The sequence below is a fragment of the Aspergillus ruber genome (genome assembly GCF_000600275.1).
Source record: "Aspergillus ruber CBS 135680 unplaced genomic scaffold scaffold00042, whole genome shotgun sequence".
NCBI classification, from domain to species: Eukaryota; Fungi; Ascomycota; class Eurotiomycetes; order Eurotiales; family Aspergillaceae; genus Aspergillus; species Aspergillus ruber.
In genome coordinates this window covers 46,105-73,581 of record NW_024467338.1, presented here as the reverse complement: position 1 = coordinate 73,581, position 27,477 = coordinate 46,105, and the positions used below count along the sequence as shown (strand labels likewise).

Sequence of the window (27,477 nt, the reverse complement as noted above, 5' to 3'; positions counted from 1 at the left end):
AATGCCAGCTCAGCTGAGCAAAGAACCTACACCGCTCTTCGGTGAACCTCGTAAGCAGGCCTTGAGATTATCACCTTTAAAGCATGAATCACCCAGGTTGATTGCAAAACAGCAATGAGACAACATGCAGCAACACGCAGAAACAGTATGCGAAATCGCCCTCAAGACGCGACAGTTTTACGACCGTCGACAACCGTATCGCATCTACCATGGATCGACAAACTGTACTCGGGAATCAGCTAAAACTAGAGCAAACACGATCGACATAAGCTCACTAAACCGGGTACTGCACGTCGACACGGATAGACAAGTCGTGCTTGTCGAGCCCAATGTGCCCATGGATAAGCTCGTCGCAGCGACTCTGCCCCACGGCTTAATTCCACCAGTTGTGATGGAATTCCCGAGTATCACAGCCGGAGGTGGATTTGCAGGGACGTCCGGTGAGAGCAGTTCGTTCCGACATGGTTTCTTTGATCGGACGGTGAACTGGGTTGAAATTGTATTGGCGAATGGCCAAGTCGTGAAGGCATCGACGACAGAGAATGCAGAGCTGTTTTATGGTGCTGCGGCATCTTTTGGATCACTGGGATTGACGACGCGATTGGAAATTCGATTGATCCCAGCAAAACCGTATGTCCGGTTGGAATATCGTCCTATATCGTCCATGTCGCAGGCTATGTCTGAAATCCAGCGGTATACCACCGACACTGACTGCCAGTACCTCGACGGCATCATGTACAGCTGCGATAGGGGTGTCCTCTGTGCAGGCTATTCAAGCGATAAACCCCCTGAATCTACACCAGTGCAACGTTTCACGCGGTCTACGGATCCGTGGTTCTATATGCACGTGGAGGAGATCCTCTCTAGGGGACACCCTGCAGAGGAGTATATTGCGTTAGTCGACTATCTCTTCCGGTACGACCGGGCAGGCTTCTGGGTTGGCAAGTATGCGTGCGAGTATTTTTACTTGCCCAACGTCAAAGCTGTCAGGTGGGCATTGGATGATCTCTTCCACGCCGGTGCCATGTATCACGCCGTGCATAAAAGCGGCCTATTCAGACAATACACCATCCAGGACATTGCAGTACCGTACGATGGAGCGTCTGAGTTAATAGACTATCTAGATGATTCCTTCGGACGGTATCCTATCTGGCTCTGTCCAGTTCGACAAACTACATCTCGTCCTGACGGTTCTCAAGTCCACGGGCTAATGGCCAAACACCATCCAATTGGATCACCTCCGGGAGAGCCCGAAATGCTACTCAGTCTCGGAATCTGGGGCCCAGGACCAGGAACTGGGGAGGAATTCGTCGAATTTAACCGCTCCGTAGAACGAAAGGTGCACGCCCTCGGTGGCCAGAAATGGCTGTACGCACGGACATACTACACTGAGGAAGAATTCTGGTCCATCTATGACCGTGAGTACTATGAGCGCCTCCGCCGCAAGTACCATGCCACATATTTGCCGACGTTGTATGAGAAGGTGCGCGTACGGATGGCAGGGGGGCAATGGATGGAGCTGTGGCCGCTGAGGGGGTTATATGGATTGATTCATTCGGCTGTGCAGACAGAATACCTGCTTGGGAGTAGGAGGTTGAATGTGTTTGCGGGGGATATACCAGCGTGGCTCTTTTTTTTGGTTGCTGGATTGTATTATGTTGTGACGGGTGGTGGGCTTTGACAGGTAATGGAGTGAATGCTTCGGTTTATGGATCTGGATTTTATACATTATTGCGTTCAGCACTAATTTGCATCGGATTTTGGGGGCATTTATTGGAATAGAGAAGCTGCCATTTTTCCTCTCCCTCTTCCTCATAGGCCCTTCTCCCCCCGTTCGTCCATCCAACCACCCTTGTGTTTTGCTAACAACATTCTGTTCGTGAATCCATCTGAGATGGTATGTCTACCAGTCGTTTTTGATCTATTCCTGTATAGTATCATTCATTCATAGACCATAAGTTTGCGAAGACTTGGTATAGATTTAAATGCGCATGCACATTGTCCAGTATAATGTATAGTGTCCCGATTCGGTAATCCACACCTGAGGCACAAAATACATTAAGCTATTTCTGGCTAGTGCGTTTTCACTGATATCGGCGGGGATTCCCCTCGTATATCTCGTCCACACCAAAATAAAAGGAAAATGGCCCACCCTCTGCTAGAGTTCGGACAGTATACGTCCTTTCTCTCGCCGACACAATTCGTCACGGCCCTACAAAGGGCACCTCCATCCCCGCGCATCATTCCAGTGGCCGCGGGGCGCGCTGCCCAGCATGGCGAGTCGTTAAGGAGACAGCATATTCCGGGATCTGTGTAGGTCTTTCACAGGTCGAGTTGGGTATAGCTAACAATAGCAGCCTTTTCGATATGGACATCATCCGCGACAACTCCTCTCCCTACCCCCAAATGCTCCCTAGCGCATCGCATTTCGCCGACTCCGTTAGCCAACTCGGAATCACCCCTGATGACGTCGTGGTGGTTTACGATCCGTTCGAAGTGGGCTTCTACAGTGCCCCGCGCGTCGCATGGATGTTTCGATTATTTGGTCATACTCGGGTGTACGTGTTGAATAACTTCCGGTTATACGTGGGCGAGGGGCACCCGGTGGCACAAGGGGAGATACACATGCCGGAGCGGAGTGAATACCCGGTACGCGGCATGGATGAAAGCAAAGTCATCGCGTTTGAACAATTGAAGGATATGATACAACAAGGAACAGGTGCAGATGTGCAGATCCTCGATGCACGGGTTCCCGGTCGATTCACCGGTTTTGACCCAGAGGCGAATGCAGCATTGAGCTCGGGGCATATGCCTAAGTCGATTAATGTTCCTCTTGCGTCGATGTTGGACACAGAGGCGCAGACTATGCTCCCTGCAATTCAGTTAAAGGGACTATTCGCAGCTGCTGGTGTCGACCCCGTCAAGCCCAAGATCCTGACCTGTAACTCCGGAGTGACGGCCGCGGCTCTCGACATGGCCCTGTCAGAATCCAAATTCGACGAAGCACCGCGGAGGATCTACGATGGGAGCTGGTCAGAATGGGCTCTACGCGCTGGGCCAGATGATGGGTTAATTGAGAAATCAGTTTCGTAAAACATACACCTTCCGTATTTAATCCTCTAACCATCCTGCAATTGCCCGAGCCACTTGATCGCTATTCTTCTCCATGAACACCATGTGGCCGTTCCCGTGAATCCCGAGTTGCGCCAACTCCCAATGCTCCGTTTTGACACCCGCTTGTCGCAGAAACAACACCGTACACCAGTCATATTGTGCATGATACGATGCTTCCGTTGTGATCAAGAGTACCGGGAACTTGCTGAGATTAGCCAACTGTCGCGGCCGCGGGTGTTTAGCCTGGGTAAGGCAATCTAATCGATCTGTCGAATTCGCTTCAACTGTCTGATACACAAAATCATTCTCTGGATCCGTGACAGCCGGCTCATACGTAACCGGGATGTCAGCCAAAGCAAACGCCCTGGCTGGTGTATTCCCAAAAGCCGCATCCCGGAATGGCGGCCCAGCTGGCTCAACAGCCACAAGGGAATGAATCAAATCTGGCCGTGCGTCCGCGATAACCCAAGACATCGTTCCGCCTTGCGAATGACCAACGAGGATAACCTTCCTCCCAATACGATCCAGCAACTGCACACCTGCATCCTGGACAGTAGATTGCTGCGCAGTCGATACATTCACGTACGGGACATTAGAGGCGTAGAACGCATCAAACACGGTGTCTCCCATGACTCCCGTACCGGGCCATTGCGTATGAAAATGTGCCTGGGGCCAAGTATTATATCGTTCCGGGGCTGTAAAGTACTCTTGTATATGTTCTGCGGTGAACACCGACCGCGTACCGCTTTCCGGTGTCCACGGACTACGGCCGCGGGATGTCTGGTCCAGGATGTAGCATTCGTAGCCTTGAGATAGGAAATAGGAAGCCCAGCCGTCGCCGCCGTCAGGCTTATTCAACCAGTTCTACCATTGTCAGTACATCCCCTGTTCTCCCCGGTGCAAGGCGTACCGTCCCAGTCTGCCCATTCCCATGCACCAACACAATCGGATACTCCCTCGACACACCACCTGCCGGGACGAGTTTTTCAACATACATCTGGTTGGTGAAGGCATGCTGGCCATCGGTGTTGACGCTGTAATTCCCGCCGACATAAAAGTATGAGCGGTCATGGCTCGTACTTGCCGATGCCAGGCCTAGGAGGGATATCGCTAGGAGGGTGGGGAGACTCGATACCATGGTTGTGGATATGGGTTGAGTACGTGAAGGATGGGATTTGGATTCGGACTGAGGATTTATGTCGACGTGTTTATTCGCTTATTCTCGAGGCTGGCTACCGGACAACAGTGATTATGCAATAAAGCTGCAGCTGCATGCATCTCGTATACCCCGCAGGCTAGTCCGTTTTCCATTATGCTAGAGACAGAATGAGATGATAACGAAGTTCTATAGGGAGTGGATCTGGCCAATTGGTTTATTAACCTAATGCTTTTTTTTTTTTTTTTTTTTTTTTTTTTTTTTTTTTTTTTACAACGGCTCGTTGGCATTTACAGTTAGAAGTTACCTAGTGCAGAGTCGGTATTCGAGTACTCGAGACATACATCTCGTCGGTCTATTTTATACATCCAGATTTCCAAATCCAACTCAAGTCCAAAATAAGTACATATACAAACCCAAACCACAGCCCTCACCTCATTTTCGACCCTTTTAATCCATTAATCCCGCTCAATCCATCTCCCCATCCATTCCTCATTAACCTTCTTCGCCTCATCCACCAACCCCAAATCCAATAACACCTGCACAACCCCCCTAACAGCACTGTGCAGACTACTACTAACCCACGCATGCGTCGGCGCCGTATGCTCCCCGATGAAAATAGTATTATGCTCGGTAGCATGATAAGCAGGGATATACAACTTGTGCTGCTCGACGTCAGGCCGACACCAGGACGTCGCTGTGTGCGGGTCTTCTAACCAGCAGAGTTTTTCGTAGTCTCCTGTGTAATAGTCGCGAGCTTGGTCACCGTGTAGACTAACGATGGCATCGAGGACGGACTGGACATACTCCTCCTCCGAAAACGAAACCAACCGATCCGACCAATCACCACCCCGATACTGGATAATGACACCCGGCCTCGACTCATTGTGTCCATAGACAGGATAGTATAATGCGCCCATAGCATTACTCGGCGGCTTGGAGTAACCGCCAAAGATCGGTTTTTCACCCTTTTCCCAAAACCGCTCGGAGAAGAGCAGCGCGACTTTGCAAGCTGATTTGAAGCGCAGGCCTGCTTCACTGATTGCGCGGTCGAGCACGGAGGTGTAAGTTGGGAGGTCCATGAAGCGGGTTTGCGTGAATGGGATGGCCATGATTGTGTAGTCGTATTCCTTTGACTCGAAGGTGCGGTTCGACACGCTTGGATACCAAGATAGTTTTGTTTTGGTTTTGCCGTCAGCATCGGTGATAGGTTCAAGTTTACGAATCTTCCGATTCAACGTAAGTCTATCCCGCACATGAGGAACAAACGCCTCACTCAATCGATCGAATCCTCCCTCAATACACATCCACTCCGTCTCCCCCATACTCCCCTTACTCCCATCCAAACCAAGGTTTGAGTTATGATGCAGCTCGTCCCAGAAAACATCGTAGTCGGTGTCCGTCCAGATCTGATCGGTGACGTTCTCGGAGGCCCCGAAGACGTGCCGCATCATGGCTTGCTGGCTCCAGTCATCGAGGCCGGCGTCCATTGCTTTCTTGTGGGCGCGCCAGGGGTCACGTTGGATGGATTTCAGGGTGGGTTTGTCTTTTAGGATTGCGTCCATGTGATTTTGGGTGGTTGTGTATTGCTCTGTGGACATACCACTGGACTCTTCGAGAGAGGGATCAGCCTCGATCTCGCCACGAGTTGGGATAGACCCATCAGGATGGCGCTTTGTATCCTGCGCAATCAACTCGTTGGGGTGATGCTGCACCCACGGAATGAAATCCACCTTCAACTTCTCGTCCCCATTATTTATTTTATTTAGCTTTTCAGCCAAATCCCAAACCATTGCATGATCACTATACTCAAGCACCTCCCCGTCATCCCATCTAACCCGATGCGGTAACCTCATAGGCCCCATCTCTGCCCACTCACTCGAATTACCGACATATTTTGTCCTGAACCGTCCGCCCACGCGGTCACTGGCTTCAATGATCTCCCAGTTATGCACACCCACAGAGTCGAGGAAGAGTGCCGTGGAGAGGCCCGAGATGCCGCCGCCGATAATGGCGATTGTGGTGTTTTTGAGGTTAGCGGTTTCGGAGGAGGTCAGATTTGAGGTGCTGGACTGGGGGATGGAGGCGACGCCATCGAACCACGCGCCCAGGGCGTCGAAGTCGCTGAGGAGGGGCTTAGGGTTGTTCGGGGTTGGGGTGGAGCTCGGTGCGGAGGACGGCACCGAGACGGGGTTGGCGGATGCCCATGGGAGGGCTAGAAATAAGGGGACCGCCCACATATTGCGGTTTCAAAACAACAAACAGCAAATAACAAACAATGAGGCAATGAAACAACGACTTTGTTTTCTTTTCTTTTCTTACTTGGCTCCCTTCTGTTCCTGGAAATTCTTTTATATGCAATGAGGACCCTACGAGCACCACAACCTTGCAGACCCTTGGCATATGAAGATCAGATTCAGACCTGCCCAATTTGGCGAAGAGCATCAATTTTTCATCTAAGAAATATGTACTACACTTTTAGTCAAGCCCCCAGGGTACACAAAATATACACATTAAGTATAAAACACGGAACGAAGCGATGGACACAGAAACGGCCACAAGAAAAGATAAAAAAAGTTTAAAAATGCGGCGTGTTCAGCGCCATCAAACACAGTAACCCGGCTACCAACCCGGCACATGGGAGGGTGAGGACCCAGCCTCCAAAGATGAAAGCAAGTTGTCGCCAGTTTACGGCTCCCAGGTCGTAGTTCATCAGTGCGACGCCGAGGGCGGCGCCAGTAAGGCATTGCGTGGTTGATACGGGGAGACCGAGGCGAGAGGCCAAGAGAACGGTAATGGCCGCGCCGAGTTCCATGGAAAACCCACGGGTAGGAGACATCTGAGTGATCTTGTTACCCATAGCACGCATGATTTTAAAGCCATAGAACCAGAACCCAAGACCGAGCAGGATACCCGCAATGACAAGGAACCAGATCGGTGTGGGAGCATCGGCGTCGGTTTTGCCGGTGCGGTATGTCTCATACACAGCAGCCCAAGGACCAACTGCGTTGGCGACATCGTTGGAGCCGTGAGCGATAGACATCATCATCGCAGAGGCAACTTGGCAGTATGTCCAGAGATGTTCGACGCGGTCGTCGTAGCGGTGGGCACGGGCGTGGATGGCGCGGAGGAGCTCGGAGTCGTGCGTGATCACGTCGCGGGTGACACCCTGCAGGAAGAACCATTTTGTGTAGCCGAACCATTTGGTAGGGCTTGTCCAGGGGAGGTGTTCGACGGGGGCAATGAAGCGCTCGTGGGGCTCAATGTGTTTTTTCTTGGGTTGGATTTCGGGAGAGGATTGCACGGAGTCGGGGATGCGTTCGACGTCGTTTGTGTTGAGGCCAGACTTTGAGAGGGAGGATTTGCGGATGGGTTCTTCTGGACCGGCGGCCTTTTCATCCTGTTGGCCGGCACGGACTTCACCGTAGGCGTCTTCGTAGTAGTTCTTGACGGGGCTATCACCCTTGCCGGGGAATGGGAGCCAGGGGTGGCTCGTGAGCAAGTAGGGGCCGAGGGGAAGATGGTAGAACTGCACGCGGGCATCTTCCTTGACCAGACGACGGTAGAAATAGGGCATGAAGAAGACAACAGAGATGAGTAGACATCCACCAAACACACCAAGGATGATGCCAACGACCTTTCCGGCGCCGAACTCCTCGAGGTCACCGACGGTAGGAGCTTCGATGAAGATGAACAGGGCCAGGATAGCACCCGTCACAGACAGGTACACTGGGATCAACCGCATAGCCCATTTGAACGAGTCCTTTCGTTCAAGAACAGAGTATTTGAGGGTACCGAAGATGATGGCAGCGAATCCGGCCGCGATACCAGGGGCGATACCCCACGAGGCAGCAGTCTGCGAGACACTTCCGCTCGTCCATTCCCAGTGGATAGAGGTCTGCGTGGCAAAACCAACGCCCACCAAAGCACCGATTGTAGTCTGCGTAGTCGACACCGGCCATCCCAGACCCGTAGCCACCATGAGCCAGGTAGCACTGCCAACCTCAGCACAACCCATGGCCAGCATGAGAGTACCGGGGTTTCCCTTGAAGCGATCGAGCTCGATAATGCCGCTCTTGATGGTATCCGTGACACGAGCACCGAGGGCAACGGCACCGATGAACTCTGTACAAGCCGCTAGGATACCGGCGTGCCACATCTCCAGGGTGCGGGCGGCGACGGACGTAGCGTAGGAGTTGGCGACATCGTTGGCACCGTTACCAAAGGCACTGAAAACAAAGGCAATGGTTGTGAGAGCGAGGATCCAGTCGTACTTGGCGGTGGCTGCGGGGATCATTTTGCCTGCCAATGTAGAGGTAGACGTTGAGCTGACAGTTGACAGTTGACAGTTGCACAAAAGCAAGGAGTCAAGATGTGAGATATTATATATGGCTCATATATTGCCCCATGAAGACCTCATGATATAAGCTCATCCACGAATGGCAGATAGATGAGAGGTGAGTGCCCTAATACCGGCCTGGGATTGGCTCCCGCCTACGGAGCGGACTTGGCATCGCCAAGCATCCCGCCAAGGACAGCCAAGTGCGGCCAAGGATGATAGCTGCCAAACAGACCAATCAGCATACTTGTATACACCTCGTGCCCTTATTGTAACCATTGCTTTGATGGATATGGCGAACAGACGTCGTGGCGGAGCAGCGAGACTCGTTGATAATGCCTGTTGCATTGCTTGGCTCCCGCTTGCAAACGACATTTATGGCTAGTTTGCCGTCTGTATGCATGTAGCGTTTGTCGTGGCAGGGGCAAAAGAGAGCACGTGGTTGGTATGTTCAATTCAATGGCCGTTATATCTCTGTTGCCGCAGACAAGAATACGAACTCATCTCCGATGTAGGTGTTTCAGAATTTGATGCGCCGGAATCGCCGTGTTGTATTGCCATGGACTGGAATTGATCCCGGCGAAGCATCACCAGTGCCGAGAACGGGAGGATACGGGCGAATACTGTAGCATAGAGACGATCAGTTGTAGCGTTATTACGTGGAGGGGCTCTCACGTGCCCATTGTCCACTTTCAGCTCTTTGTACAGTAATAGCATAAATTATGAACGCATAACAGTTGCAGCATTGACAGATCTATCTGAATATATGCACTAGTCATAAACGCACTGCTTTCCCCTTCCGGATTTCACCAGTCGAGCAGGTCACAATTCTCCGATCTGATCTATCAACTGCCAGATTATGCAATCCATTCTTATTCGTGCATCAATCCATACTAATCCGAACCCGGTAAGGGTATGTGATAGGTCACGAGACCGTTGACCGTTTTTGGTCCTGCTCCTCGATATACAAGTATATCTCCTCAAAGCATGAAACACACCTGACGCTGATGATAGGACATCGTATCTGCAGCCTGCTTATGGTGCAGGCTACACGGTCCACTCGTTACTTATTATAAGCCCATCATAGCTCTACGCACGAATCAAAGATGTGTAATACGAACACCAGTTCGCGACAGCACGATATATCATCACCACACGAGACACATAACGCCCCTGCAGCCATGAGGATTTACCTCTCACACGCGCGGGATTGACAGCGCAGGTACTTTGTCACCTTCATTAGAATGACATACATATAGATGTAGAGGCCGCACACTCTGGCTTTTGCTCTACCATGTTCCTCTGTTATGATCAAAATGTCTTCCCTATCAATTGACAAAGGCCCGGCCGTCCTCACCACACTGTGGTCATTAACATCCGTCAGTCTATTATTCGTCCTCGCGCGTCTGCTGGTCAGACTGCGCATTCTGCAAAAAGCCGGATGGGATGATATCCTCATCACCTTTTCAATTATCATGGCCTATATTTATGATGCGATCCTGACTATCGCTGTGGAATCCGGATACGGGCGGCAACAGTCCAACCTTACCCCGGAGCAATTATCTAACTCGATCAAGTTCATCATGGCGGGCTTTGCACCTGGCCTGCTATCGATTGTTGTGCCCAAGTTGGCCGTTGTTGCATTGCTAATTCGCACGATGAATCCGAGTCCGAGACAGAAATGGTTTCTTTGGGGGACGGTTATTGGGTCTGGTGTTCTGCTCATGGGTTGTGTGGTCATTTTGTATCTGCAGTGTCGACCTGCAAGCGAGATCTGGGAGATGAGCGCTACAGAGGGGAGTTGTTGGAGTATGACTATTTTGGTGGATTATTCAATTGTTGTTGGTGGTATGCTTCCTCTTCTGTAATAGGCAATGGGAGATGTTAACCTTTGTAGGTATTGCTGCCGCCGTGGACGCTTATCTAGCTATATATCCTGCGGTGGTTATATGGAAGCTGCACATGGGGATAAAGAAAAAGCTAGGACTTAGTTTCGCTTTGGGTCTTGGGACGTGGTATGTCTTCCCTTTGCTTGCATTTTCGCATTGTACATTAACAGTCTAGTGCTTGCGTCATGGCCGTCGTCAAGTGCACCCGCATCCCAACACTATACAACATGACCAACATCACCAGTACCCCTCCCTCCTCTCACTTTCAAAAGGAAGAAAATCTAACAGAACCAGACGCCACAACAAACCTCTTCATCTGGACCAGGTACCCCTCCCTCCCCCAGCACCTCATCTAAACCCAGGTGCTAATGAAGCGCAGCATCGAATCAAACACTATAATAATAGCCGCCTGCGTCCCAACAATCGCCCCATTGATCGAAATAACCCTCGGCAAGCGCGTCCTCAGCACAACCGAAAGAAACTCGAACCGCACAGAATCAAACCGCCACATCACGCGCCCACAGCAGGTATACATTCATCAAAACCAGAAACGCGCTCGCGCGTGGCTATCTGCGATTAACATCGAGCAGTCTTATCATGAGTGTTCGGTCCAGAGGGGGAGTAGTGCTGGAAGAAGCCAGGAGGATTTGGAGGGATTGACGCCGACGGAGGATGCGTTTGAGGATCGCAATAGGAGTGGGAGTGGGATTCAGAGGAGAGATGATGTGATCATTGAGTACGGGCGGTGGCCGGAGGGGATTTGGGGGAAGGATAGGGGCGTTTATATGGAGAAGGTGTAACCGCTGTACAATAAATTATTTCACTTGTTTTGTCATGGTATACTATTATCAACGTGTCAACATTCTTTATAGACAAACGCATCCTACTCCGTAGGGGGCTAGTGTGGATTATCATCCGTCTGGTCGAAATGCTGTCTCGCCCAGGGACTTCTCAACCGAATCGCCCGCCCCATATAAAAGAAAATAAATGGAATCGGCACCAGCAAAATCGCAATAAAGCCCAACAAACTACTCGCCCACTCATAACCCAGTTTATTATACATCTGCGTCGCAAACAGCGGGAATCCACCGCCGACCAGATTTCTCGCCAGGATCACGCCTGCGAGGGCAGATGCAGAATATGTCTGATAAGCATCGACAACGTAGTTCAAGATACTTAGAATAACGATGTAGATTCCCGCGCCGAAAAACGAGGATGCGATTATGGGGACGATCCAGTGCACGGAACTGTAACTTGTCCAGCCAAACCAGAAGAGACTGATCGGGATGAAGAGGGCGCCCAGACGGGCCATCCACATTCGTGCTTCGGGGACGCCTTTGCCATCGTTTTCGCGAACACGGCGGAGATAGTACCGTTCTTGGAGGGGGTATAAACAGAACGCGATTAGGGGTCCTATAGCCAGACCCAGGAAACTGAGACCCTGCGCGCCGACGTTAAACCCGTGTCCCTCACCGAAGACAAGCGGGAAGGCTTCATTGAACAAATACACAAGACCGTAGAGGAACCCGTTGTAGATAGCGCAGAAGAATGTTATAGGCTCGGTGATGAGGAAGCGCACGGGGCGGGTGAGCGTAATTGCAAACAGCTCGTGAAGACCCTTTTTGTTCGCGGCGTGTGCGGAGAGGGTTGTTTGTGCGGACTGGAGGTTTTCCTTCTTCATCGTTTTAGCTACGCGTTTTGCTTTGCGGTCGAGGATGGTCGTGTGTCGTGTTTCAGGAACTGTGAGCACGAGAATCACCCAGAAACCGCCGGTGACGGCCATTAGTACCCAGAAGATATATCTCCATCCGAGGTCCAATGCGATGTATCCCGTGACTACCAATGCCATGGGTGGACCGAATGTACTGCTCAGACCATAAACGGCCATCGGACCGCCGGATTCATTGCGCACCCAGAGATCACTAATTGAGCCACCGGTGTTCGTAAGCGGTGCACCACCCACAAGACCCGCGATGAAGCGACAGACGATAATCGTGCCGATATTCGGTGCCAGCGCGAGGGGAAGCTGGAAGATAAACAGCAGGAACCACGACACCGCGTAGACGGGCTGGCGGCCGAAGTATTCTGACAATGGTGCTAGGAGCACAGGACCCACGGCGTATCCTAGGACGTACATCGATAGACACAGGGTGGTGACTTCTGCCGACACGCCAAATTCTTTCTGAATCCCTGTCGCGCCGGAGGAGATTCCACCTGCGCACCATGTTCTATTCCAGTCAGCACCTTCCCTATTCTTCCTCGTTTACTCAATCTAGGTACAGGGAGAACTCACGTGACAATATTCAGCGAGCTAACCAGACAAGTAATCCACCACTTGCGCCATTTCGGCCAGTTGCGCGGATTATCCCTATCATGCTCGGCGTAGGTGACATAGATATTCAACGCTTCATCTGGATTCTCTCGCGCCTTGGCCAGCGCTTCCTCTTCAGATAAAAGAAGCACCGCATCCTCACGTTGCTCAGCGCCTTCTTCCATTTTCTCGTCGGTGGTGCGACGGTCGACGCGGTTTTCTTCTGGCGCAATCATTTTGGGCCGGGGTTGATTGAGCTGCACAGAGTTCAGGTTCCAGCTGACCGAGCTGAAAGAAAAAAAAGCCAGCTGAAAACACATTGGGACAGGGCTCACTAAATAACTGTACAAGCGAGATCAGCGGAGCGAATCCGATGCCCCAGTTATTACTCTATACATCTCACTGGCTCTTCATTCTATCGTCCTACCGACCGTGCCAAATGAGATAACCCCGAACACCGACGCCGATTCGGGGTCCTCCCGAGTCGATTGCGTTGCCGGATTGGGTTAAGCTCATAGACAAGCTTTGCCACGACAGCTTGGCGTTGCTTGTCTATCTTGTCATTGTGCAGATATCATCACTGTACAGGAATATAGCAATGACCCGGTAGTTTTCATGAGGCATACAGGGGCGAAAAGACAATTCGGAGTGACTATTTGGCGGTACATAAGTAATTTATTCTCAAATTCGATTATTCCATCCTCCACAATGTGGAGCCCCACAATTCCCATGGCTGATTGTGTTGAAGTTGATTGGTAGGTTCATCAGTTACTTTAATTGGTTAGACGTGTCATAGCTTGTCGCATTATTGAGTGGACGGGATGAGTCTCGACCGAAAGAATGATAAGGAAAACAATTGCAGAAAATGTGCAGAATAGGCTGTATATCAGGTCCATAGCAAATATGATTACGATGCCTGTTCTAACACAACCTCGCAGCAATCGAGGTGATGGATGAATCCCGGCTAAATCCAAGTGGACCTGGGACCTGGGGCCTGGAACTTCTACCAACACCTCCGTGGCCGAATGATGGTGCCTGGAGAGGTTGCGCGCGCTTGTCCCCGGAGTTTAGACTCCGGGCGATATCGGTGTCGTTGGTGTGGAGATGACAGGTCTTTTCTTCCTTTGGTTGGTGACTCGGACGAGAAGCGGAAGTGGCAATAAAGAACGGAGTATTCTTGCTTCATACATACAGACAGTAGCGTGTTGTGCTGAGACTATGTTAAAAGTACCGTTTGCTCCGGGGCAAATCTGATACATAGGTCTGAGGACTTGACGCGTAGCAGTGTAGCGCATATCTCAACTCATATCAACGCCGATCGACATATTTGGACATCAGAACTGTTTCAAACAACCTTGTCTGGGGTCGGGTCTGCACGGGTTCTGGGGTACAACGTGCATTATCGAAGCGTAATACATTTCCTTGAAAACAAGGCCAAAAGAGTTGAATTCCAACACCTGACCGAGTAATTCCAAATTCATGCACGGGAACATCATCTCTGCAAATGACTGGCCGCAAGACGTGCTTTACTAGATGATATTTGTGAGACTGCATACATTGGCCGCATATGTACATTCAAACATGATCAAGTATTTTTTATACATGCGTGGAGATGACGTCACTAAATCTTACTCCGCCGTGATTCAACGACTGCAAGCATATATATATATATATAGCAACTATATTCATCTCCCACAATAACAATCTTCACCATGCCGTACGAAGGACACTGCATGTGCAACAACATCAAGGTGACTCTGGCTGAACAACCAGCAAACACACTGCGATGCCACTGGTAAACTTTCTCGATGTTCGGTATTAGAGTATAGACTGACCAACGTCCAGTCGCAATTGTGCTAGATCCGGTGGTGGTAAGTGCGCAAAAGCAATGTACTAGTTAAATGCATGAGTGACTAATAAATCGTAGGATCATCCCTCAACTACACAGTTGATGAACCCGATGTCACCATTGACGATCCACAGTCACTCTTAAAAGACTATGAGGATAATGATACCACTAGCGGAAATTGTGCTCTGGTAAATAATCTTGATCTCTTTTTGGTGGTCTCACCCTCTGTCGACTGAACCCCAGTAGCTGACATATATCTTCTGCAGCGGCAATTTTGTAGTAATTGTGGATGGTCAGCGTCAAACATCAAGCACTGAATTCTGGATAGATACTGACAGCCGAAAGCCCCGTCGTTGCCCGGAGCCAATTCCCCGGAAAGACTCTAGTCAAAGCTTCTTTGTTCGATGATATCTCTCGCCCTGTCAAAGAAGTTTATACACACAGGAAGCAAGAATGGTTGCAAGCTATTGAGGGGGCGGAACAGGATTGAGTATGTATGATAGGTTTGGGATAATGTAGGTGCATAGCGAACGACGCACCTAACCACCACCATGATATTATTCACGACTGTAGTTTGCCACAACACAGAAAATCAATTAAGTCTAGTCAGAATTATATCCATCAAATAACTCTTTATCTTGACAGGTGCGTGCATTATGTCCAGGCTTGCCACAGCTACCACAACATTGTTTCCTTGGTTTCACACGCTTCAAACTATCATCCTTCATATGGATTTCCTCAGCTAGCTGGCGATCTATATCTTGATCCAGTATACCTTTGCCAGACTGCAGACTTAGTAATTTCCCCATGCTTTATACATGTTGTTTTCCCTCCGGTGCTTGCTTAATGTATAATTTACATCTCAAGTGTTATAACTTGGTCCTTGAGGAGAGCCACTGAGTGCATAACTTAATTTGCGCTCTTTGCAATATGGTCTATAGCGCCATAAATTGAGGTTGGTGAGCTATTCTGGTGATTGGCGATTCTGGATTTAATATACTCAGATTGTGAAGTGGCCTCGACTGGGTTTTGTGGCGTCCTAAAAATCCAAGGGTCCATAATCACAGGTGGTCCAGTAGGTGTTGGTGTGCATAACTTGACATCTAGCTTAGAAATTACAGTGTCTGGGCTTTATGGGACTAAACCTGACCCGTGAAAACCTGACTGTATATTTCTTTCACTAAATGAGGCAAAGAATGCGGCCTTAAATGCCTCAAAGAACTCAACCTTAGTGATATGGGTGATATGCCCCTGGATCAAGTTCTCAATCTCCTTGCTATACGCACGCTTTAGTGAACTAAAACATCCAATATCAAGTGCTTGGAGCAAATGAGATGAATGAGCAGGCATGCAAAGAGTCACAATATTATTCTCTTTGCAGTAGTGCTTGAAATCGGCTGAGTGGTGGCTCTCATGCCCATCTAGCACCAATAGACGTTTTGCACCTGTTGTACGATGTCGACTATATTTATCAAAGTGTTTTGTGGCGACTCATATATGACGGCTCAACATTGTAGCAATGAATGATACATCGCAAATGCTGCTACTCAGCCATGTCGCCAACAACCTCTATAAAACCCCTTCATTATCTAGATAGATTTCCTCCTCTCTTTTCTTCTCCAGATTAGATATTCTCGTCGACGGTTACAATAATCTAGATAGGAATATTAGTTCATTATTATCTACTATTCCGAGCCCGTGACATGTTTTATCCATTCCAGGCCAAACTCATTTGTAGTCCATCCATTGTCACTAACTCCAATGACCCAATTAGATGGCATGGGGCTATCATGATATCAAGTTGAGAGATGGCATTGCCCAGCAACAATGATAAATGGTGGTATCATTGAGCCTTGAGAATTCACCCCTGGATGACTGTTGCCCATTCTCAATTGCCAGGCTGCATCATCTTTGCTTTTCCACGACTGTGCTGCTTATGACTTAAACCGCAATAATACATGGCTGAGAAGAAAGAGAAAACTGAGATATCATTTTGCACCGTTGGAACCAACATCAAGAACGGATTTGCGGCTATATATCCTATTCAAACTTCCTGTCCTTATATAAGATAGCTGACCACGTAGACATCTAAAATCGAGCCTTCCCCTTCCACATAATTTGAATAGTCTCAAGCCCACTAAGATCCAAACTATCCGGATTCTTCACCTGAATCATCCACTGCGTAAAGGGCGTAGGCATAGTATAATTCTCAGATTTGTAGATCGCCTCAATCTCAACCTCACCCCTTTTGCCCTCCGCGTCCGTCAGGTACCTGAATGTACGCTCCAGCGGCAAGCTAGTGAAATTGTATACCTGGTCTCCTTGGGCATCGGCGTACGTCCCCGAGGTCAAAATCTTCAAAGTGACGGCTTGGTCGTTCTGTTTGGTGAGTTTTGCCCCGACGAGTGTCACTTCCATGCCGTAGATACGGAAATGGGAGGCGTCCTTGAAGGGGCCAGCTAGGTTATAATGATCCAAGCCAGAGGATGCGCTGGGGACGTAAGGCGTGAGCACGAAGCTGGCAGAGTGGCGGGTTTTGAGCGGGTCGACAATATCGGGTATGTAGTTTGCAGGAAGCTGGAGGCATCATTGTCAGGTACAGGTGCTAGAGACTTGTTGGGCTCAACGAAGGATGCTTACATGCTCAGGGGGGACTCTGTAGGTAAAGTCTGCGGTGGGAGGGTGTGTAAGTAGGAATAGAGAAATATGAGCTCCATTGCTTCCGTGAGACTCACCTTGAAAGTCACTTGAATTCTTGGATTGAGCAGCTTGAATCTCGTGCTGAATCTGCGACAAATCCGCCTTGTAATCAGCAACAGTCTTGAGCGGATCGACGACTATCTTGCTGTCTGCTAAGATCAGTTACTTCTCCGCCCAGATGAGATTCAGCATGTCGATGAAAATGCCCGTCCGCAAGAAGAGGTGGCGGTCGAAGAACTTGGCCTTTGCAACTTCATAGCTACTCTCTTCCGTAGTCAGGCGCTGGACCAGATTTTCCAGATCATCAATGTCGCTTTTCGCGAAAAACAGTTCCAGGCCGGCTCGGACGTATCCCTGACCTGCCTTGATTGCTTCAGCCTGAGCCTGAGCGTGCTGCTTTCCATTCACAGCGTGTTGTCTGAGTCCCAGACGGTATGCAAAGGCGCCCTGGATCTTCTGGTTGACAGGATACTGCATCTGGTCGTCTGACTCGAGGTCCCATTTGTCCCAGGCAGCAATGGACTGGATTGCCGCCGAGTCGCCATCAGCTCCAGACATTTTATCGGTGGTGGGAAGCTTCATGCTGGGGTTTATCTCGAGGTTGATGATGGAACTGACGGACTTGTGGACCGTAGGAACGAGATCGGCCAGCGCCTTGCCGCAGTCCTTCGGATTCTTCATGGTATCAGATTGCAAGAGCTGCTTGAACCCCTCCCAGGTGTTCTTGACGTTCTTGATCTCCTTGATCGCTTCCTCAGACGCCTTGATATTCCCGGCGACACCGGCCGCTCCAGCCGGGTCGCCGATGAAGATTCCGCCGATGGCAATTGCAAAGCCGATCACGGCCGTAATGATCGTGAATGCGGCCTCGAACCTGAGACTCCTTCCATTTCTCGATCCCGCGCTTCAAAACAAGCGACGCATTCTACAGCACAAACCGATCCTTCTCGAACTGTTTCTCGGTGTTCCTGGCTGCGTCCGACGCAGCCCTGTACTACTCGAGGGCCATGTCGCGCAGCGCAGTGCTCAGCTGTAACTTGTTCCTGGCTTGCTTGAGCATTTCCTCGCCTACTTGGCGCCGGTCGTCTACATTGGCGGACTTATCCTGGAAGCGGTTGTATTGCGTTTCAAATGCCTGTCGCATCAATGGAATCCTTCAGTGTTTCCTGGTAAGACTTGATCTGAAGAACAGGGGCATAGCCCATTTTGGGGCCCGTCATTTTGCCCATGGCTAGCTGTCGGCCCAGCGCCACTGCTTGCATTTTAATCCGAGATCCAGGTCCCTCGGAGTTGGGAGCCGTGGCCACGGCCACATGGGAGGCAAGCGAGAAGGCGATAGAAGATTTGGACCAGAAGAGCACCGTCGCAATGCGCAGCTGGGTCTCCAGCGACTGGCGGAAGAAGTCATGGTACGCTGAAGCGAGGTCGTACTTGTCGTAGTACTCTGCAGTGATCTGGCCGTCTTGAGAGGACAGGGGGACTGAGACGTGAGGACTGCCCGTGCTCAATTTGATGCTGGTCGATTTATCGGATCCAACGACAGAGCAGGTGAATTCCAAGTCCAGAACCGACGCATGAATATAGAAAGCCCAGTCGTCCTTTGCGTCCGGGTGGAACTCCAGGTGTGTAGCCTCAGCTCCACTACATTTTGCTGCCAGTTGCATTGTTTAGGAGTTCGCCCTGCAGTTGTTGTTCCTAGCTTCATATCGATAACGACCTTCCCACAAAACAGGGAGAGCTCGCTCCAAGACGCCCGATTGGAAGGTCTTCCGGGTCCTGGCAAGAAAAGAATAGAGCATCTTTGATACCTTAGAGCATAAACGGTTTCTTTGCACGTATTTTATATTGCAGATCATGCCCAACACCAGCGCTCTCATACCAGAAGAAGACGATTTTTAGCTCCACAACATTTCTAAAGCTAGCTGTATAGGCAAGCCGCATTAGCTGCGGCAATTCTATTGGTGCTAATCATATCCACACTTATAGAGCGAGATTTGATGTCATGCTTGCAACGACAAGCCATTTCTCGTGGGCTCATAGATTGAGCGACTGGGTGAAGGTTTGACGGTCCCGTAACTAAAGATGTCCGTGCAAAGCTGACGCTTCCCTTACCCGGTATGATCTAGAAGGCCGAGTCCACGATCATATCATTTCTCGTGAACTGGCATTCATCAGTAATTTATCTTGCAATGTGTCTTTTGACATATATAACGTGCAAGAGCTCACTCTGCTGATGATTATCATATTGAAGGTCGCCATATGATTGCATAAGAGGTGCTGATGACACTTGTCGGAATACAGCATCCTCAGAAGTGTCCTCACTGCCATAAACCCCGATATCACCGCTGATCACCATTCCGGTTCTTGCTGGGAGTTGGTGTGACCTAATGTCCTGAGGGTCTTTGCGAACTCTCCATTTTGGAACATATAGATCTGCCTCTCACAGCCGGCTACATGCGCGCTCTAAGTTAGCCGTGGTTGACTCTAAGCGCTCTTCGCCCAGGGCTTTGCCACAGAGCACGGCAGAACACGTCGCAGTTGGTATGCTGGACCAATTTTTGGTGCAAGGTAATGCACAGAAGACGACTGGGCCTGGATTGTGTAGGCATCCGCTCGGAAATCCCCAGCGTATTTGTCATCGGTATTCCCTTGTGACCCAAAGCTTGCTTTGCCTCCTCACGGTGGCTCCCGGGACATGAAGTGGGAATCTTCCACTGCAGGATACGGCGCGGCATTGTAATGAGGATAGTCTATCGATCCATCAACATGTGCACTTGCAGAGGCGGTTGTAATTCGTTTCAATGGGTTCGGGAAGACAGTCTTGGATTCGGGAAATAGAGATCCCCGTATGTGTTCTGTCTGCTTCATATGAGCAGTTGATCTATCGACAGTCTGCTCAATAGTCTGCTTCAATTCATTGATAACCATCCATGCTCGATGATGAGAATCGGATGGTGACTTGATGCAATTTGGCCCTCTTTCGTAGCGCATAGTATAGACATCATATGGCATAGGCCGCTGTTAAGGCCGTTTTAAATGGAGAGTAATATCTCTACCCCATGGGAAAAAATCGCCGGGAATTTCCAAGGGAAATTCACAGTATGCACGACCGTTTTCAAATTCTGCCAATGAGTGAAGAATCGGGACTTTTGTACCGCGGTGTCTGACTTCATAGAGCCTTCTTCTAGGGCTGCATCATGACGAGACTAGTGGTAAAGGCCAAGAACATCAATACTTACATCGTACTGCTAAAGCACGCAAACCCGAACATCGCATTTGCAGCTGCAAGTGATCTTTGCCCTCGCAGGCATGTTTTCAAACAAATTGGCAACTTGTCAAAGTCCTATATCATGTCAGTGGCAGATGAGGCTCAAACTATGCGTAATGTGAAACTAGGCTGTCAATTACTTTCCTGACTTCATCGACGGCCACTAAGCACTCTGTCGATTGAAGTTGATCGTATGATTGACTCGACACAATCCGCCCTTGTCAATGTCACATGCCAGATATCGTACGACACAGTTTGCATGGCTCTGGTATTGCATTAGCGCCAACTGGCTCACTGTGCGGACTGTTCTGGACCAACTTTGAAAGAGTAATATCTCTCCAAGAAAGATATGCAACATCGATCTTCCCTCATCCAGCCACCGCTGGCTTTCCATCGTCATCGTATTTATACCTCGCATGCTAAGCTCCCCTGAATAAGACTCGTATTATGCTCCCGCCGATCACATTCTGTTCACTAAGACAATAGACGCAGAAAATGAGTGATGGGGCTTCTGAAACATGTGGATTCGGGAACGATTAGATACCACCGTTCTGGGATCGTTGGAATGGCATTATGGAGTATTCCATGTACTCCCAGACCAGCTGTCAGAACAGCGCGGACGCTGGATGTATTGCAGTTGGTGTTGCCATTTGTCCTGTGATAGCGTCGGACAGGATTGTAATCTGGTTAGTCACTTTGATAGCGTGCTTGAGTTGATCTTAAATTTAGTAAAACTCTGACTGGATCGTCTTTCTGGTCACGACTGCGAAGATAAGCATGTTGATCGCATGAATTAGTTGTTTGATGCTGTTGATAAAGTCTGAAGGATTGGCGATGTTCCTTTGAAGCCAGTCGAGAGGAACAGTCAGAGATGGAGAGGATGATGAATGATGGGATGGAATGGAAAATGAGCGAGTATTCTTGGTGGCTTTGGGTATTCACCTATCGATATGCCATGTATACAGTGAATGGCATCTGACCCGGCAACCCAGCATATCATACTCGATGCAAAACAGACAATTCTACTCAGTCCGGACTTCTGGCCAGAATTACCTCCACGGATCAAAGTATCAGTAACGACAGGATATCACATATTAAGAAGAATGCGCTTAAAAGCTAACGAATGCACAACTCAATACTCCAAATGCAAAAACGCAACACCATCACTCCGGCTTCTGCCCATAAACAACATGCACCTTTGTATAAAGGTGGATCGACAGATCCCTCAGCTCCCTACGCATACCCGCTACCATGACTTCGATCTCCTCTTTACTCCAGCCCAGGATGCGCGTGAAGAGCGCGTAGCAGTAGGGGCCGATGGCTTCGAACATGTTGACTTGGTGGTAGCGGCCGAGGTCCTTGAGCTTGGGGTCTTTGGGCCAGGGGGATTGCGGGAGCTGCGCATTACACTGTTAGATGGGCGCGAGCCAGGGTGGGTAAAGAGGGCGCACCTTGTAAATCTCCTCGGTAACGTTGACAAATCCCGCCTTCTCCATCTTCTCCTTCCAAGTATGCGTAGTGCTCATAGGCTTTCCGAACTTCTCTGACGATTCGTGCATGAGATTAACAGCTTCAACAAGACATTTGGCCTTGAGATGCGAATCGTCGTCGGAGTAGGTGTTGACCTCGAACGAGTTGATTTCAAAGTATCCTTTCGGTGCGAGATGTTCGAAAGCCTGCTGGAAGACGTGGTCGTGGTCGCGGATGAAGCCTTCGAGCTCGCGGCCGTGGATATAGTCGAAGTTCTTGCTGTAGGACCAGGGTTGTTCGTAGTCGTCGACTTCGAAGCGGCAGTTGGGGGGAATCCAGGACGGCTGGATTGGGCTCAAGTCGTTTCCTATCTTAGTCAGAACCAGCCATTCTCTTCACGAGGATAGTGGTGCATACCGATGACCTCTGCTTCAGGGTGTTCGCTACCAAATTAGTCTTAGTACGGTCAGTCAAGTGGAGCACGTACTCGGCAAAGTCAATGGCCCAAATACCCGTCCCCGTCCCGATATCCAGCACGCGCCGGGGTTCATCGATGGGAGCGCGATGCAGCGCGCCGCGGAAGAGCATTTTATAAATATGATGGCTCAAATCGAGACGATCCTGCTCTTGTTCATCGTTTGGCTGCCATAGTTAGTGTCCGACGTTTTCATCCCTTATCGATAGGCAAACCCACCAAAACATATTCGCCCTCGTGATATGAATGATACCTGCGACCGTTCTATTTCGCTCAGTCGTGTCCTATTACTGTATTTCACCATCGAATCCCGTACCTCGTATCTAATCGGTCAGTACGTCAACTTCAAGGTCGGTGGATATTGTAGCGTACGTGTATTTCATGGCACTCGAGGTGATCGACGTAGTGTAGCTGGCATCGCCGAGCCTATCGCTGTTAGTATCATCGATTCGCATCATCGAACGCAATACTCACGACCCCTCATAAGTCGAGTCGGCATCGTAGTCCTGCAGAAACTGATATCAGCGAAGATCAATCGAACCCTTTGTAGGGGGATGTACATCTGGCTCAATAGCCGTACCGTCACCTGGCATCGACATATTGTAGATATTAGACGACGTGAGACAGATGAAGCAATGAGATGATGAGATAGATGGCGAAGATGAAGAACTCAGAATGAAGGAGAGAAAAAGAATTGCAAATGTTAGCCAACTAGTGTCGGACTCGCCTGCCGCGGAAGAGCGCCCAGGTCCGATCGACCGCGGATGTCCACATTCCAAGAAGGGTTTTACGCATGGGGAGTTCAGCAATCATAAGTACGGGTTCATTCAGATACATGTACTCCAAACGGGGGAGATACGTATTCTGTGGTGTGAAACCGTTGATAGCCCCAGTTCCCGAAAGGCTGAGTTAATCGCCATGTGGCATTTCTTCGGAAAGGAGAACTGCCCTCTGAATGCTTCTCCATAACCAAGTCCACTGATCTCCTGCCACGTTGTGCTCGACGAATACGCCGCTTCTGGTTAGCGTGTCTTGCTCCTGCCTCTTTAGGAATGCCGAGGCACGCTATTCGCGTGGTATGACCCTTCAGACAGTGCACTTCAGTACAAAACAATGCAAACCTATGCAGACTATGCACGAAGTACTGATATGCCATCGGATGTCTTATCCAGCCGACCGTTGACTCCCCGTCATTGGAGGATCTGCCGTTCCGTACCTTGTGGTAGCCGAGCATGACAGTCCCACTGAATATGGACTAGTGCGTTTAGTTTACCTGATAGAGAACTTTGTTTGTCCGCCTCAAGGGAGTCTTCCGAATGGATGCTCGGACACAAGTCTTTGGAAGGAATCCAATTCGCTAGCGGCGGTTCCCTCGGTCGTCTATGACAGATAACTGTTACGCTACTGATTTACAAGTCCCCTCGTTCATATTTGGTCGCCGTCCTACATGGTAAACCGTTAACACGCCGTAGTCCTGTCCTCGGGCTCTGTTCCCCAGCCGGACCCCGAGCACTCTAGAGAAAACCCCACCAGCGCTTCCTCCCTAGCCCCGTTCAAATACACGACAACCGCAGACTCTTAACTGTGCCAACTCGCCGACTCTGAGTCGTCCATCTCCGATAATATTAGCCCGGACGGGATATCCAATTTCGCGCAGCGCTTCATCGGCGCACGGTCGGACATGGCTGCGCTTCGACGATGCGCATGAACTGCTTAGCGCGCGTTACGGCTCCGGGCTAGGGGTGGACCAGCGCGTCGAGGATGAACATGTAAGGCCGGTGTTGTGGGTGTAGGCGTTGTAGGTGTTGATGCGGCTTGGATGCGCATGGGCTTTGTCGCGGGTTATGATGGATTTTCCTTGTATGGCCACATCCTACCCATCGCGCATTAGTATTCAACCCAACCCAACCTCGGAGGTAAGCCCACGTCCAATCCTCAATCAACGCCCACGATCCCAACCTCTGCAAAACACTCTACCGTTCTTTACATTCATAGCCCCCCATACCCTTAACCTGTATCCCCATCCACCATAAATGGCACCCTCGTCGCGCGTACTGTATTCCAATCTTCCGACGTATCCTCCATCGTTGTGTATCCGGCATCCGGTAAACCCAGGGAACTAGACACCCGGAACCGGAGGAAGAGCATGAGGAAGCCGACTTCTTTGACGAGGTGCGAGGTCAGGACGAGTAGGTGCAGTGGGCGTTGGTAAGGAATGGAAGGCTTGTGGCGACAGGATGTCGTTCTCCGGGTCGCGCAGGCGTGGATAATGGCGGCTGCGATGCGGGAATGCGGGAATGTCGCGGTGGAGTCCCCGGCGAAGGACTGGCAAGGAGGCTATGAGACTTTGCGGAGGAAGGGGTGTTGGAGGACATATTCGGAACATATGGGGGTGCGGACGCGGAGGTTGTTGAAAGTTATTGTCGTGTCTGTCGTGGTGTCGGGAGGTGTTGATTGAGTGGTTTGTGAAATCTCAATGCGGGGTAGAATGCGGACTCAAGACATCAACACTACGGAGTGCCGGAGTATAAGTACATGTTTTCGCAGGGAGTACTGCCAAATAAATACCGCATAGACAGCATAATAGCGCTCTCAACCAGTCTGTGTCGATCCTCAACACTGGATATGTATCCCTCATCACTGCGCAAAGCTCTCAAGTAGTCATTGACACATCCTCGACTCTCTCTATCGTCTGTTCTGTCTGTCTCCGTGGACCCCGTCTTCTATGTACTCAACACTAGATATTTGATCCATTGCACTGTAGAAGTCTCATTACCCACGGTCAACAATTACATCTTACTGCGTGCAACGATAATACACAGGAGGGTGCAGCGAAATAGACGAGGATATATAGTACATCGATGAGATTGGCATAGACAAGGCATGAAGCAGGAGACTTTATCATCATGCCACGGAATACAGTTCTGGAAACTTTTACATAGTTACAGGAATCTGCAAAAAGAGCAGGTATCTACAGTAAACGTTGGCAGAGATTGTATACATGTCTCAGGTGCCAGCAGGTCTAGACTCCGAACTAGTCACAGCCAAGCTCTTATTGTATACACACCAAGAATTGGATTCCAGCAGCACCCATCACCAGCTTGGCATCGTGGACTGCACTCGCCACGCATCTCATCCCAAAGGTCAGCAAGAACACAGACCTACTGTAAACTGTCTTGCCCCTATTAATCCCTGCGAAAAAGACTCTAATACCACATCAAGCATGGAGCCCTATTGCATCCCTGAACCATGTACTGTATCCGTGGAGATCTAGACCAGACCCGCATGCATGTATGTGATAACACCGGCATTGCGTAGACATCGAGCATATTCCCGAACGGGATGAAAGTCCCCCTGACTATGTGGTGACAGGCGACGCAAGGCTGGCGAATACCGGCTATCAGTGATGTAATGCCGATCTGTATCTCGTAGGAAGTGCCGTCGATGTCATACATTCTTGATATCTTTGGATATGTGATTGCTATATCTCTAGTATATCCTGCACAGATACTATGCGTACTATATACTCTGAGGTACATCTCCAACCATAAAAGCCCCATATAATCTCTATACAAAAAGTATGCCGACGAATGTATCTGCCTGGCACACGCGGCTGGTTCCTGAGCCGCGCCGTCTCTGATTGGTCGTAATGCAGCCAAGCCTCATCTCACACAGTAGCCAAAGCTTGGCATGCAGCACTGCCCGCTGAATGGTCCAATTGCGATGATCAAACAGAGACCTGTGGGGAAAGTAGCGTCATGAGTTGCCCGTGCCGCGTCACAGCCTGGCCGAGAGGGTTTGCGTGATGTTTCTATTTTGGTGGATGAAAGTATATAAGGACGCAGGTACAGTTATTCTACTCTGTAAGTCACAGATAGCCTTCACTACCATTGACCATCGTCTACATATTTCCAACAATCTCTACAAGTTTATAACTATCAAAATGTCCGACTCTGCTTCTTTCACCTCCGGCCCCTCCCCGGCCAGCTCTACCAGCCATGGCTACAAGAAGTCCCTTTCCAGCCGGGCAGACCCCAACACCGCTCTCAACGAGCATCAACCCAGTACGTCCCCTCTGCACTTCCATGAACCAGAGGCAGAGTACTAATCCATACAGTGGCCAACATCGGCTCCGTATCAACCTTCTCCCTCCGTTCCATCCAACATACAGACCATGAGGGGCGAGTTATCACTGAGCCCGACCTCTCAAACCCCACCCGCCACCGCTTCGAGCGCCCACTAGACACCATTCGGAACTTTGAAGCTGCGATTGACAGACATCGCAGGGAATATTAAGTTAGTGTGCATGCATTATAAGGGATATGGGTATGGTGTTGATATGGATAGGTGCATATTGTATATATGATGTCATATGGGTCGGTTGGAATGTTAATAGCGGGCGTTTTGAACGATTTGAATTATGAATTTATCTTTTGACTTGAGTCAGTGTCGGTGCGAAGCATACGTAGATTGTAGATATGTGGGAGACGAGTCCGGGTTGAGTCGGAGATTTCTGAGTAGGCGTGGAGATCGGAGATTTATATTCAGGATGATGCGCAGTGAACAGACCAATTAACTGATAGTCTGCCATGCCTGCCAACCGATATAGACACGAAACAACAAACGACTCAGCAGCGCAAGTGACGTCCGCCCAAGAATCGGTTCACAAAGTTTTATCATATCACCTACTTCCATTTCTTGAATGACAATCTGAAAAGCCCGCACCCGGGGAGCACACTCAGCCGGGACAACCTCCCGCCCACTTATTCTCAATCGATGAGCCAACAGAGTCAGCAAAGTAGCAGAACTTTGCTTCCGTGGAGTACTCTATGGCTAAATCAGCCTAGTGCATTATGCTACATATTCCGCCATCACCCAAGTAACTGGACTTCTCGTCCCGCTTTGC

The 27,477-nt window shown here is 49.9% G+C and overlaps 13 protein-coding genes across 13 annotated transcripts; 5 read left to right on the top strand and 8 right to left on the bottom strand.

Moving 5' to 3' along the window:
• Positions 1-12: 12 nt before the first annotated feature.
• On the top strand, positions 13-1,992 carry EURHEDRAFT_417026 (FAD-binding oxidoreductase). Its single transcript, XM_040783107.1, has one exon. The coding sequence runs from the start codon at positions 125-127 to the stop codon at positions 1,679-1,681; it is 1,557 nt and encodes a 518-aa protein (XP_040634534.1). The 5' UTR covers positions 13-124; the 3' UTR covers positions 1,682-1,992.
• Positions 1,993-2,143: 151 nt separating this feature from the next.
• Positions 2,144-3,093, top strand: EURHEDRAFT_381586 (sulfurtransferase; the record flags this gene model as incomplete). The annotated part of the gene is made up of 2 exons (XM_040779427.1): positions 2,144-2,313; positions 2,358-3,093. The coding sequence occupies 2 exons, from the start codon at positions 2,144-2,146 to the stop codon at positions 3,091-3,093; spliced, it is 906 nt and encodes a 301-aa protein (XP_040634533.1).
• Positions 3,094-3,111: 18 nt separating this feature from the next.
• On the bottom strand, positions 3,112-4,327 carry EURHEDRAFT_509800 (alpha/beta hydrolase; the record flags this gene model as incomplete). Its single annotated transcript, XM_040785927.1, has 2 exons — positions 4,025-4,327; positions 3,112-3,978 (listed from the first exon to the last, which is right to left on the bottom strand). The coding sequence occupies exons 1-2, from the start codon at positions 4,250-4,252 to the stop codon at positions 3,112-3,114; spliced, it is 1,095 nt and encodes a 364-aa protein (XP_040634532.1). The 5' UTR covers positions 4,253-4,327.
• A 296-nt stretch (positions 4,328-4,623) lies between these two features.
• On the bottom strand, positions 4,624-6,510 carry EURHEDRAFT_534060 (flavin monoamine oxidase family protein; the record flags this gene model as incomplete). The annotated part of the gene is made up of 2 exons (XM_040787278.1): positions 4,624-6,405; positions 6,454-6,510. The coding sequence occupies 2 exons, from the start codon at positions 6,508-6,510 to the stop codon at positions 4,729-4,731; spliced, it is 1,734 nt and encodes a 577-aa protein (XP_040634531.1). The 3' UTR covers positions 4,624-4,728.
• Positions 6,511-6,692: 182 nt separating this feature from the next.
• On the bottom strand, positions 6,693-8,663 carry EURHEDRAFT_509791 (inorganic phosphate transporter). Its single transcript, XM_040785926.1, has one exon. It carries the CDS (start codon positions 8,565-8,567, stop codon positions 6,849-6,851), a length of 1,719 nt encoding a protein of 572 aa, XP_040634530.1. The 5' UTR covers positions 8,568-8,663; the 3' UTR covers positions 6,693-6,848.
• A 1,072-nt stretch (positions 8,664-9,735) lies between these two features.
• On the top strand, positions 9,736-11,304 carry EURHEDRAFT_417020 (uncharacterized protein). Its single transcript, XM_040783106.1, has 5 exons — positions 9,736-10,457; positions 10,507-10,624; positions 10,674-10,741; positions 10,793-10,823; positions 10,878-11,304. Exons 1-5 carry the CDS (start codon positions 9,926-9,928, stop codon positions 11,296-11,298), a joined length of 1,170 nt encoding a protein of 389 aa, XP_040634529.1. The 5' UTR covers positions 9,736-9,925; the 3' UTR covers positions 11,299-11,304.
• A 92-nt stretch (positions 11,305-11,396) lies between these two features.
• On the bottom strand, positions 11,397-12,994 carry EURHEDRAFT_518833 (MFS transporter; the record flags this gene model as incomplete). Its single annotated transcript, XM_040786723.1, has 2 exons — positions 11,397-12,726; positions 12,792-12,994. The coding sequence occupies 2 exons, from the start codon at positions 12,992-12,994 to the stop codon at positions 11,397-11,399; spliced, it is 1,533 nt and encodes a 510-aa protein (XP_040634528.1).
• Positions 12,995-14,504: 1,510 nt separating this feature from the next.
• EURHEDRAFT_417019 (GFA family protein) lies at positions 14,505-15,268 on the top strand. The gene is made up of 5 exons (XM_040783105.1): positions 14,505-14,604; positions 14,655-14,680; positions 14,737-14,846; positions 14,925-14,950; positions 15,004-15,268. Exons 1-5 carry the CDS (start codon positions 14,522-14,524, stop codon positions 15,146-15,148), a joined length of 390 nt encoding a protein of 129 aa, XP_040634527.1. The 5' UTR covers positions 14,505-14,521; the 3' UTR covers positions 15,149-15,268.
• A 1,352-nt stretch (positions 15,269-16,620) lies between these two features.
• EURHEDRAFT_390010 (uncharacterized protein) lies at positions 16,621-19,022 on the bottom strand (the record flags this gene model as incomplete). Its single annotated transcript, XM_040779814.1, has 6 exons — positions 16,621-17,235; positions 17,299-17,327; positions 17,394-17,503; positions 17,525-18,262; positions 18,357-18,493; positions 18,549-19,022. The coding sequence occupies 6 exons, from the start codon at positions 19,020-19,022 to the stop codon at positions 16,747-16,749; spliced, it is 1,977 nt and encodes a 658-aa protein (XP_040634526.1). The 3' UTR covers positions 16,621-16,746.
• A 2,633-nt stretch (positions 19,023-21,655) lies between these two features.
• EURHEDRAFT_417012 (class I SAM-dependent methyltransferase) lies at positions 21,656-23,515 on the bottom strand. Its single transcript, XM_040783104.1, has 8 exons — positions 23,132-23,515; positions 23,046-23,077; positions 22,939-22,997; positions 22,791-22,837; positions 22,584-22,738; positions 22,514-22,539; positions 22,078-22,463; positions 21,656-22,023 (listed from the first exon to the last, which is right to left on the bottom strand). The coding sequence occupies exons 1-8, from the start codon at positions 23,168-23,170 to the stop codon at positions 21,790-21,792; spliced, it is 978 nt and encodes a 325-aa protein (XP_040634525.1). The 5' UTR covers positions 23,171-23,515; the 3' UTR covers positions 21,656-21,789.
• Positions 23,516-24,647: 1,132 nt separating this feature from the next.
• On the bottom strand, positions 24,648-25,234 carry EURHEDRAFT_279548 (uncharacterized protein). The gene is made up of 2 exons (XM_040778186.1): positions 25,140-25,234; positions 24,648-25,081 (listed from the first exon to the last, which is right to left on the bottom strand). The coding sequence occupies exon 2, from the start codon at positions 24,955-24,957 to the stop codon at positions 24,691-24,693; it is 267 nt and encodes an 88-aa protein (XP_040634524.1). The 5' UTR covers positions 24,958-25,081; positions 25,140-25,234; the 3' UTR covers positions 24,648-24,690.
• Positions 25,235-26,444: 1,210 nt separating this feature from the next.
• Positions 26,445-27,024, top strand: EURHEDRAFT_417008 (DUF2406 domain-containing protein). The gene is made up of 2 exons (XM_040783103.1): positions 26,445-26,635; positions 26,689-27,024. The coding sequence occupies exons 1-2, from the start codon at positions 26,515-26,517 to the stop codon at positions 26,865-26,867; spliced, it is 300 nt and encodes a 99-aa protein (XP_040634523.1). The 5' UTR covers positions 26,445-26,514; the 3' UTR covers positions 26,868-27,024.
• On the bottom strand, positions 26,910-27,209 carry EURHEDRAFT_279543 (uncharacterized protein). The gene has a single exon (XM_040778185.1). It carries the CDS (start codon positions 27,160-27,162, stop codon positions 26,998-27,000), a length of 165 nt encoding a protein of 54 aa, XP_040634522.1. The 5' UTR covers positions 27,163-27,209; the 3' UTR covers positions 26,910-26,997.
• Positions 27,210-27,477: the final 268 nt, after the last annotated feature.